The sequence below is a fragment of the Eulemur rufifrons genome, chromosome 29 (genome assembly GCF_041146395.1).
Source record: "Eulemur rufifrons isolate Redbay chromosome 29, OSU_ERuf_1, whole genome shotgun sequence".
In the NCBI taxonomy this organism is placed as follows: domain Eukaryota; kingdom Metazoa; phylum Chordata; class Mammalia; order Primates; family Lemuridae; genus Eulemur; species Eulemur rufifrons.
In genome coordinates, this window is record NC_091011.1 from 32663383 (window position 1) to 32674847 (window position 11465).

Here is an 11465-nt window from a genome sequence, read left to right on the forward strand (position 1 = left end):
AGCCTTTCTGGAAGTGTATTTGGATGCCACCATCACACTAAGGTAATTTATAATGTGGAAAAGCATCTTTATGATTTCCAGGTCCAGTGTCCTTCCTTGGCAATCTTTGCAAACACATATCATAACATTTAGCTCCCTATGTTATAAAGTTATTTTCATATTTTATATCCTAATATACTGTTATATTCTTGATGTCAGGGACTAAATCTTCTTACTTGTAGCACCTAAGAGGCATAGATACATTTTTGTTAAATTACAGAAGAATTAATAAATGCATTGCAGGTAGTGTCCATTGAAACCAGAATTCAGATTTCCTGAATACACCATTAGGCAGAACCAGAATCTTACAACGTCTGAAGGTTTTGAGTAGAGTGAGTGAGATTCAGACTCATCACTTGCAGTTCTGCCTTTCCTTAAGGTATCTGAGGTGAGGGGGGCAAAGACATAGATCCCGGCTAACCACCAGGAAAAACCACACAGCTTGACCTCCATTGTGCAGATCAAATGGAAAATAACTAATGAGCTAGGATTCTAAGCAACTACATAGGATTTCTGAAGTTCTCACATAGTAAATAACATGTGTCATGGAGTAATGACATCAGTGTCCCCCGCTGATGTCAGGTAGATGAGATCCACCCTGAGATCCAATAATGACAATATATTGACATCTTTACTCTAATTCAGGATAGATCATACCCATTAGATGGACATCAATCTTAATTTAGTTTCATGGCCCTCCAGCTGTGTTTACTTTCTGTTATGACTTGGGTACCAACAGGAATTCCAAAAACTAAATATCTATACCAAGGGACAGGCAACTACTTACAACAATGTCTTTGATAACAGAGGCAAATAATGCTGGTGCTTTTCTACTTGCCACTAAATGCACTAATTTCTTTCTTTCTTCTGTTATTTTGGCCGTTTATACCCCCTACATTGCAAGCCTCATTCTCTACCACTCTTGCTCACTTGCTCCACCTCCCTCTTTCACCCTTTTCTCTCCAGATTCTTCTTCATGTATCTTGATTTCCTCTTTATCTTTCTTATTTTCTCTCAATCTCATCTTTTTTTCTCTCTCTCTCTTTCTTTTTTTTTTTTTTTCCCCAGGATCTTTTGTCCATTGTTCATTCCCTCCAGCAGGATCTCAGAGAATGTGATTAAGGATGTATCTGCATGAAGACACAAACGCAAAGTAAAAGCATTTAGTCCCAACTAAAGCAGGATTCCCCAGCCTTGTTGTCAAAGAAATCCAACAGAATGATGAAATTCTTCCAGAAAAGTATCAAGCCATAATCCACTTGAATTTACAAAGTAATCAAATGCCTTAAAACTTTTTGAGAGATGGTAGTAGAAAAAAGGAAGGATATCTTAAATCAAAGATTGTGTGTAATAATTCTGAGGAAGTGTTGAGTCAATACCTTAAGATATCCTATTTTTCTAATCTCTGAAAAATAATTTTAGTTATTAACCTATAATGTACATTTAAATACAATTAAAAAACTATAAAATGTAATTGCCATGTAATTCTTCATGTAAAGACACCCCAAATGCCTAAACTAAAAATTCAAACTTTCAAAGACATTTTGATATAGTCATATTTTTTAAAAACTGTTTTTCATTGACAAACATGGCTTGAAAATTACGTAAAATTCCAAGTCACCAACAGTTTTGTACAAAATTCTGCTAATGTAAAATAAACATTTTCCCTTAACTACAACAGTAGCACTTTAGAACATTTTCAGAAATGTGATATTCATTATGTAATACAATAAGGAGAAAAGATACAAAATATTCAAAAGCTTAAATGTCAATTCATGTTTATGTTTCTAAAAATTAATAAAAGTGACATAAATCAAATAGACATTTCCAAATGACATTCATTAATTTCATGGCATTTTTGCTATTGTGTTAGCTTTCCTCTCCTACAAGCGCTTTCTAAACAAAGTTCTCTGGGAAATTGTGTCCTCTTGTGGTCACTGGCAAAAACAACATGTTTTCTGCAGAACAAACCAAAGCAAACAATGGCAATAAGACTAAAGGCTTCAGGAAAAGCCAAATGTGAAAAAAGGAAATTCCTTGAAGTGAAGAAAGGTGAGAGTTATGAGTAATCAGAAAGGAAAATTTAATTGGAAAAACATAGACTGTAAATCATTCAATAGATATTTAAATTACTGATCATCAGATGATTAAAAAGAAGACAGATAATGCTTTCTATGTAGGAAGACTATAACCATGACAAAACCCACTATGAATAACCATGTATTTCTTGCAATCAGCTATTCCAGAAACTCTTTGAAATACGTAAAGTAACAGTATTTTTCAACAATGCTAATTGGCAGCTGAGATGAGACACCAACCCTCCAGCCTGCATACCTCATAAGCTTAAAAAATAAATGAGGGAACCTCTTCAAAACTCCATACTTTTTAATGCTCTGATCTTGCTCTTCCTGATCTATGTCTCCTCATCCCATCCTTATTTTGAGTGCAGAATATCAGATATTTTAAAAATTAACATTCATTTGAAAATTTCATTTGCTCATTTGAGGTGTTCTTGGCACCTCAATTTCTTGTGTTTTTTACTTTTTCGTTTTATTTCTGGATCGAAAGCTTTAAATATCATTTAGTTTTCTACTTTTAAAGGAATTCAGAAAGGAAAGGTAGAATCGGTTAAACTTATGAATTAAATCATCATTAAAAGAGAAGAGAATGAGTTCTTATTTAGGGCAAAGTGTTCAAATATCATTAATGCTACCTGTGTCACAAAAGAAGAATGAGCTTTTACGGAGTGAACAAAATTATTCATGCTGGCACAAACTTTATATTCCATTTTAATAAAATTCTCTCATTTAAATACTAAACTGGGAAATCCCCCTGGAGTGTTCAAAACAAGATGAAATCTAAGATGCATAACCTTGTCTGAGATCCACTCAACTACAACCTTTCCAATTTGCGCCCCCTTCCGTGTGAATGTTCCCGTGCATCACGTTTGCAATTCAGAGACATTATTCACAGAACTCAAAGCCCCACAAACAGGTGGTAGGCCAGCTAAAGATTGAGTGAAAAGAAGAGTAGGAACAGATTGAAGCACTCACCTTTTATGCAAGCCCAAACTCCAAAATTTGCCAGCTTGCTAAAAATTCTACGTGTGTTTCTTTTCCTTATCTAAAAGTATTTATAACCGATTGTCGCTAAGAGAATGCCAGTGCATATTCAAACTGTAAGGATACTTACATATTTATTGCATATGCTCACTATGAGATTTCTGTTACTTCTAACAGTATTTTTTGTTTCAATTTTTAACACACACATTCCTCAGGAAGGACTGCAAACAAGCCAAGTTTGCAGTTTGAAAACAAAGCTCATTTTGAATTATCTGAGTGCGAAAGAAATTTTTTGTTTTCAATTAAAAATGGGGGGGGGACTTTATTTAGAAGTAGACAAAATTACTGAATCTCAATTAATCTAGCATTCCCAAAGGAGGTAGTCCTCCAGGGACATCCTTCCAGTCAGGCTAAGTTCAGACCCAAGGGAAAATTTCTAGGACTGTTTTTAGGACTCTGAAATGGGGATTTTAGAACGAAGTAAACTTTCATAATTTAAACTGAACATTCTCAAAGTTGCCATTATTGCTGCATATATGAGGTATCCAGAATTATATCTGACTTGTCAGCACATAAAAAGGAAGCCATTCATGCCCTAGCAAGTGTAGAAAAGAAAATTGTTAGATATAACGTTAAACAGGAAAGAGCTATACATGAGCAGAGTGGACGGTCAGCCAGGGAATGGAGCAGTTTGCAAAGCAGGGAGTAGGAGTCTCCAGACATTTCTGAGAGGTAATTCACCTGGCAAGCCGCTATCTTTTGCTTAAGAAGTAACATTAAAGCCCTACTGAAGCAAAGAGCTCAAAAATCAGTCTCATCCTCCACTTGTGGGAACGTTCAAGAGAAATTTCATCTCCAAACTAAAGTCATGGATTGTGACTCAGCATGAAAGATTCCATGGCCAGGATGGCTCTGGTTAGATCGTTCATTTTAAACCCTCTTCTAAGCATTTTGGCATCCCAGCATCGCCTCAGCCCTGGGGGTCCCTGTACCCAACAGGCAGGAGCTCTTCATCCTTTCGATGTTTAGTGCCGGGAGAAGGGCTGGGCTCACTTGTTTAAGAACTAGTCTTGGAGATTGATGACTTTGCAAGTCGGGCTGGCTAATGACCCCTGGCTGCTGTGCTCTTGTGGACTCGGTTTCTCCTCCAGCTTTTCCGCTCCCCTCCCCTTTCCCAATTCCCCTTGGTCAGGTAAGGTTTCCTTCACACTTTGCCCACACTTTCCTGCCTTGCTTACCCGTGGGCACAAAGGAAAGAGTCTAATCATTCGATTTCTTTATTTATTTTTGAGAACTCGGCTAAAAAGAAAACAAAAAACACAACAAAAATAAAATTTGATATTGATCTTTAAAAAGGAGATAGCTAAAGTGAAATTTTTTTCTAGATTTCAGCTGCCATATTCTATATAAGAATTGTAGAATAGTCTGCAGTTCAGAGTTGCAAAGAGAATACTTGGTAGCGAGTAGGGCAGAATTTCTGCCATATTCCCTAACCACATCCAGAAGATAAAATTCTGGAGGCAGAAAATGCAAACGCAAGGGTGCAGGGGTGACTGTTTTGAGAAGAACTGCCTGAGTGCTACTGAAATTAAGTGGAGGTCAAGTAGAATCGGATTTTCAGAGTCTATCATTTTTAAATAGGGCAGTGGCTCCCAAAGCAGGCCAGTTGGCACGCTGTGGTCATTGTTTCTGAATATTTCTGTAAAAAATGATGAGGAACAAGCCCTACAGGTCGTCGCCCCTCCCGTGGAAGCACAGTCCAGTTTACTCCTTGAAGGAGCAAGAACACTTGCCCTAACTCCCCCTAAAAAGGCTGAGCGGTTCAGCTGGCCCAAGGCGCTCCATACCCCAGGGTTTCCGACCGAAGCTGTGAGCCTCAGCGAGGAACAGCCACGTGGCTTGCCATCGCGTCGCCTGGGTTACCACCAACTCCTCACTCCTCGGGACTTCTGTGGCCGAGACCTTCGGTCCAGCCCAGAAAGGGGCGCTTCCCTGAATTAACGGTTCTCTCTCGTCCGAGGAGCCCGCGGGCTGACCTCAGCCTGTGCAGGAAACCCCAACGCAGGGCACACAAATCGGCGCCCCCAAACTCTGCCTGCCCCTAACACTGTGACTTAGGCCTTTGGTTTGCTTTGCAATGTAAAGGGTGAACATGAAATGGTTATTTTACCCCAACTCATTCCTGAAAGGAAACAAGTACAGCATTGCAAAAGATGGGTTTCTCTTCCAAAGAGGCTTTCCTTTCCGCTCACCAACTTTGTTGTTTTCAGTATGCCAGAATCTAAATAACGTTCTTTGGGGAGCTCTTCGTTTTAACTTATTAGATAGAAATGCTTAAAATGCAATCGTGTCCAAGTAATTGGAATGCTTTTGGGGCCCACGAAGCATAATTGCCCACTCGACCTCCTAGAAAGTGGGGGCCGGGCGGGCTCTCAGATCGGGCAGACTCATATGTTCAGGCGCTATCAAATTCCCACCTCACTCTCTTAACAGCTGATCTTTCTAAGGTGACAATGCCAGGCCTAATTTGAGGGTGGGGTGGGGACGAAATGGCCACAGACTCCTCCACCTTGGGCTGGCATTGCGGACTATCAGGGCCTCAGCGAAGGCGCTGTGCTTTTCTCCCCCCTCTGGCATTGCTCCCTTCCCCAAAGACAGGGCTTCCTTCAACAGGAGAATGAACTTCTGCCTCTTTCTAGCAGTTTCGGAGGCGCACGTAGTCCTTTAGGTGTTGGGGAGCATTAGCTTGGGTTGCTGTAGATGGAAAAGGAGAGCCCAGATGCTTCTCAGGGAGGGGTGAGAGAGCAGGCCGGGGCGCAGATCCGCAGTCCCCGTGGTGCAGCCACGTCTTCAGAAACGCCCAGGACCTCAGAGCCGTGCCATCACGGTTTGGTCCTTGAAACTCCAAGGGGTTCGTCTACCTGACCATTGGGTGGGCTCCACGGTTGACAGTTTTCTTGCCACTCCCCCCCGCCCCGGCAATCCCAAACCGGCCCGCGGACCTAGAGGAATCTGGGGCGAGATGAGACATCACCCAGTGTGTAGAAGCTGTTGCCACTGCTGCTGTCACAGCCACTCCGGGTGGGGCTGCCACTGCGGGCGGGACGGTCTTCTCCGGCCGCTTCCCGGGCTGCGCTCGTGTGCGGGGGCGCTGCCTGCGCACTGCGGCGCGGAAGGAAATCGCCCCGCGCCCGCCGGAGGAAGGCGACGGAGAGGGAAGGGGGAGGGCAGCAAGGAGGCGGGCGGAGGGGCCGGCCGCCCGAGCCAGGTCGTTTTTGAATGGTTTGGGAGGACGAATTGTTAGACCCCGAGGAAGGGAGGTGGGGACGGGGGAGGGGGGCTGGAAAGCGGAAACTTTCCTATAAAACTTCGAAAAGTCCCTCCTCCCCACGTCAGGCCAATGACACTGCTGCCCCCAAACTTTCCGCCTGCACGGAGGTATAAGAGCCTCCAAGTCTGCAGCTTTCGCCCAACTCCCAGACACCTCGCGGGCTCTCCAGCACCAGTACCGTTTCCAGGAGGCCAAGCGGGTGTGTGTGCGGCCGTTGGGCGCCTTCTTTTTGGACCTCGGGGCCATCCACACCGTCCCCTCCCCCTCCCGCCTCCCTCCCCGCCTCCCCCGCGCGCCCTCCCCGCGGAGGTCCTCCCCGTCCCTCCTCCTGCTCCCTCCTCGGCGGCCGCACCGCCCGGGCCGGCGCCGCGCGCGGGGGAAGCTGGCGGGCTGAGGCGCCCCGCTCTCCTCCTCTTCCCCGGGCCGCCGCTCTGCCCCGGGCCCGCGAGGCCGCGCGTTGCCGCTCGAGAGATGATGCAGGACGTGTCCAGCTCGCCAGTCTCGCCGGCCGACGACAGCCTGAGCAACAGCGAAGAAGAGCCAGACCGGCAGCAGCCGCCGAGCGGCAAGCGCGGGGGGCGCAAGCGGCGCAGCAGCCGGCGCAGCGCGGGCGGCGGCGCGGGGCCCGGCGGGGCCGCGGGCGGGGGCGTCGGAGGCGGCGACGAGCCGGGCAGCCCGGCCCAGGGCAAGCGCGGCAAGAAGTCTGCGGGCTGCGGCGGCGGCGCGGGCGGCGGCGGCGGCAGCAGTAGCGGCGGCGGGAGCCCGCAGTCGTACGAAGAGCTGCAGACGCAGCGGGTCATGGCCAATGTGCGGGAGCGCCAGCGCACGCAGTCGCTGAACGAGGCGTTCGCCGCGCTGCGGAAGATCATCCCCACTCTGCCCTCGGACAAGCTGAGCAAGATTCAGACCCTCAAGCTGGCGGCCAGGTACATCGACTTCCTCTACCAGGTCCTCCAGAGCGACGAGCTGGACTCCAAGATGGCAAGCTGCAGCTATGTGGCTCACGAGCGGCTCAGCTATGCCTTCTCGGTCTGGAGGATGGAGGGGGCCTGGTCCATGTCTGCGTCCCACTAGCAGGCGGAGCTCCCCACACCCTCGGCAGGGCCGGAGACCTAGGTAAGGACGGGCGCCTCTGCGCCCCTTCGCCGATCAGGTGGCAGACGGACGGACGGCCAGGCCGCAGCTCCCTGTCCACCTCGACTTTCTCTCCTCCCACTCTCCCCTCGGCCTTCCCACCTAACTTGGCACCGTTACCTCCTCCCCCCAGCGTCCCTAGAAGGCAGGTCGGTCCCCGCTAGGGAGAGAGGTCTCCAGGGGGATGCGCCCTTGTGAGGGGGGTGTGTGTGCGTGAGTGTGCGTGACAGATAGGAGGGAAAGACTGAGAAAGACGAGAGTCACGGGTAAGGACGGCTTTGCCAGCGCCTCCCTTTCTTTCAGCTTTAAATTTTTGTTCTTCTCCTTAAAACAAATGTTTCCAAATTCCACCTCCTCCTTCTTTCCGCCCACCCACTTCCTCTTGCCCTTGGGCTGAAATCCTTCCAGGTTGTTCAACGTAATTTCTCGGTGGTGGTGGTGATAAGAACAGTGCTCAGTAGTCTTAGAAAACAGCCACAGAGACCTAAACAATAACCAACTTTCCCCCCTTCTCTGGGTTTTTGCAGATGTCATTGTTTCCAGGGAAGGAGAAAATGGACAGTCTAGAGACTCTGGAGCTGGATTAACTAAAAATTAAAAATATATGCCAAAGATTTTCTTGGAAATTAGAAGAGCAAAACCCTAATTCAAAGAAACAGGGCGTGGGGCGCACTTTTAAAAGAGAAAGCGAGACAGGCCCGTGGACAGTGATTCCCAGATGGGCAGCGGCACCGTCCTCACACCTCTACATTCTGATAGAAGTCTGAACAGTTGTTTGTGTTCTTTTTTTTTTTTTTGACGAAGAATGTTTTTAATTTTTATTTTTTAATGCATGCATTCTCAAGAGGTCGTGCCAATCAGCCACTGAAAGGAAAGGCATCATTATGGACTATATTTTAAAATGGTAACAGGGGAATTATAAGAACACCTTTAAGAATAAAAATACTGGGATCAAACTGGCTTGCAAAATCATAGTCAGTTAATTCCTTTTTTCACTCTTCCTCTGAGGGAAAAAAACTTAAAATACAAAAAACAACATTCTATTTATTTATTGATGACCCATGGTAAAATGCAAATAGATCCGGTGTCTAAATGCATTCATATTTTTATGATTGTTTTGTAAATATCTTTGTATATTATTTTTCTGCAATAAATAAATATGATTGAAAATTTAAAGAACCTTAGAGTTTGGTCTATATTTTTAAAGCTCAGAATTAAGTTGGTGGTAAATATCTGCTTGTTTAACTCCAGAGGCACCCAGGAGGGAGGGGGCACTAATATAAACAAAGCAGTGAAAAACTCAAATAAACCAGCTACTGACAGGCACAAGCATGTTATTTAAAAAGACAGCTTTATTATTATTCTAGTTTGGTGTTCACTGGGTTTAGTAACATCTCTCCTTCATCTCTTAATCAAATCTCCAAACAGCAAAAGTTAACAAATTTGCTATTCACCTCTCTTGCATTTTGAGGTGGTAACTGTAAAACAGTTAAATGCAAATAAGCACTATGAAAGCTGCACTCTTTTCTCTTGTTACCATGTATTTTTATCATGCTCCCCTCTGTGAAGATTCTTACACCTTTTCAGTGAGAGGATACATAAAATGTTATGAAAATTATCTATCTGTATACACATATAAAGGAATCCAAATGTATAGAAAATAAAGTTTAATTCAGCAGGAAAGAGACAATTCCATTTTTAAAGTAATTTGCCTAACTCTTATTTCACGGATGAACGTGACATTTAGTGTCATGTTTACTAAAAAAGAAAAGAATATTTTCCTATATTGATGTTATCTACTTGGGAAGCATGCTCCTTCTTTATATATGTAGAATATAGGGCTGTAGAGTAAACTACAATAAACAAAGAACCAAACTTTCCATATCCTTGGTAACTGCTGGAACAATTACAATTTTAAATGCTACAGCTATTCAGTTTCTAGTGAATTCATTTGCAAATATATTTTATCCAAAATTACACATAATTTTTGCCTGGTAAAAGATGTGTGTGTGTATACATACATGTGTGTGTATAATACAGACACGAGATCTGAAGTTAAGTAAAACAATAACAGGGACAAATGGTGCTTGATTTTTATTTTATTCTGGTTATTTCTGGGCCAGGAACATACTGGCTTTTATAATTAATAGAAATGATAATTCTGTATTGCTTAATTCTTAACTTTTACATCCACTTTACTGTATTCAAATATAATTAGCTTTCAAACTCGAAAATTATTTTGATGCCTAATTCAAACAATGACTAATATGTATCCCAACAGATCGTGTTTGCTTAGCTCAGATTGAGGTTATTTTATTGCCTGAAGGTTTTTGTTTCCCTCTCTACACAGCACCACAAAATGCTGACATAACAATATTATAAATTTATTGTTAATATTTCAAACAATATTTTACAATAAAGAGTCTGTAATATTTACTTACATTAAAAGATTAGTGAAAGATTGGGGAATTATTATTTTTGGATTTTGATAGTCCTTTTCCAAAGAACAAAAAGGGAAGGTGATTATGTGTGGGTGTATTTGTGAGGTGTGTGTGTATGTGTGTGTTTTCATAGGGTAGAAATGAACGGAGGGTGCCCTAGAAGGATAAAGGAGTGCATCAATATGGTAATTCTCTCTTTTGTGTGTACCATCCAGCCACCTCCACTTTCTATATTGTTCATGGGGAATCCCTGTTCACTAGCTTGGTCTGACTATTTAATATTTCATATTTCTTGAGGTACACCAGGATGGAGCTGACCATCATTGCTGAGAAGGTAACTGCTATCTTAACTCTGGATGTAAAGACTAGAAATGTCAAAGAAAGGTAGCCTACCACTTGCTTTACTTTGCTTTCTTTTTCGTGTGTGTGTTTTGTTTTTTCCATAAAAGAGAACACTTTGGAGAAAACCAAATGCCGTATTTATAGTGAGTAATACTAAATACTGAACTTAAGGTAACATTTCCCCCCACATTTTCAGGGAAATAAACGAATGAAAGAAAGGTGGTGAATAGTTTTACTTTGAATGATGAGAATGCAGAATGCACACTGGAAAATATTAAGTACTAGAATACAGTTTTCAGCTTGCAGGCTATTTCTATATTCCCAATCCCCCATACACATGACATAAACCACTCAATTATTTTTTTAGAATAGAAGTGAAGCCACCTGTTTCTTTCCCCCCACCATTATTTCTTCTTTCATTTCATTTCATATCATTTTTGCTACCTAGTTTTATTTAAAGGACACATAGAATGAATTACCTCTGTTCCAGAAGTGAGAAGCTAAATCTTTCCGTTTAACGTGGTGGCGACTCGATCTTTGCCCTTCAGCCAGAATGCTTTGCTAGAGGAAAGTAGTATATTAAATTATCTTGAGTAAATTCTTAAAAACTTGAATAAGAATGTTTTCTTTACTGTGCTAATATTTTTATCTTGTTTTCAATTTTGTCCAATTGATAGCCTTCAGTTATAAGAAAGCAGTAAATTTTTCCTCCCCATTTACACGTAGTATTTCCTTTTTTGTGTACATATATTCTAAGCACATGCACAGATGATAATTTTGCACGGCGGCAGGTATCCTGTCCAAAGTATATTATTAATAAAATAACATTAAATACCAGAAACTCACACAGATGCCTACTTTTTTTTTCCACCCTCAACAATGGCACAAGATTCTTGCCCTTTCGGTCTTCAGGCTCATATTCATAATGGAGCTTTTTAAGGGACACTTGGCCTCTTGCAAAAAAGTAGAGCATTTTGCACATTCCATGGCTTGGCAAAGTCAGAACTGGTTATTTTCTCTAGACCGGTATCAAGTTCTTCTCAGGCATATGATTTCACTTGAAGTCCTGCCCAGGAATCCTTCAAAGTGAGCGTTTGTCCCGCTCTCATGATGTCA

General features: G+C 43.1%; 1 protein-coding gene across 2 annotated transcripts; it reads left to right on the forward strand.

Moving 5' to 3' along the window:
- The first annotated feature begins 6572 nt into the window (after positions 1 to 6572).
- TWIST1 (twist family bHLH transcription factor 1) lies at positions 6573 to 8745 on the forward strand. Of its 2 annotated transcripts, XM_069462188.1 has the most exons (3): positions 6907 to 7033; positions 7088 to 7133; positions 7182 to 7506. In XM_069462188.1, exons 1-3 carry the CDS (start codon positions 6907 to 6909, stop codon positions 7504 to 7506), a joined length of 498 nt encoding a protein of 165 aa, XP_069318289.1. The 2 variants fall into 2 exon arrangements, with proteins under 2 accessions (XP_069318288.1, XP_069318289.1); XM_069462187.1 differs by adding an exon at positions 8094 to 8745 and having other exon boundaries at positions 6573 to 7548.
- The last annotated feature ends 2720 nt before the right edge of the window (positions 8746 to 11465 follow it).

What these genes read in the sequence shown, in the direction of transcription:
- TWIST1 (XM_069462187.1), top strand. Translation starts at nt 6,904, where the DNA reads ATGATGCAGGACGTGTCCAGCTCGCCAGTCTCGCCGGCCGACGACAGC.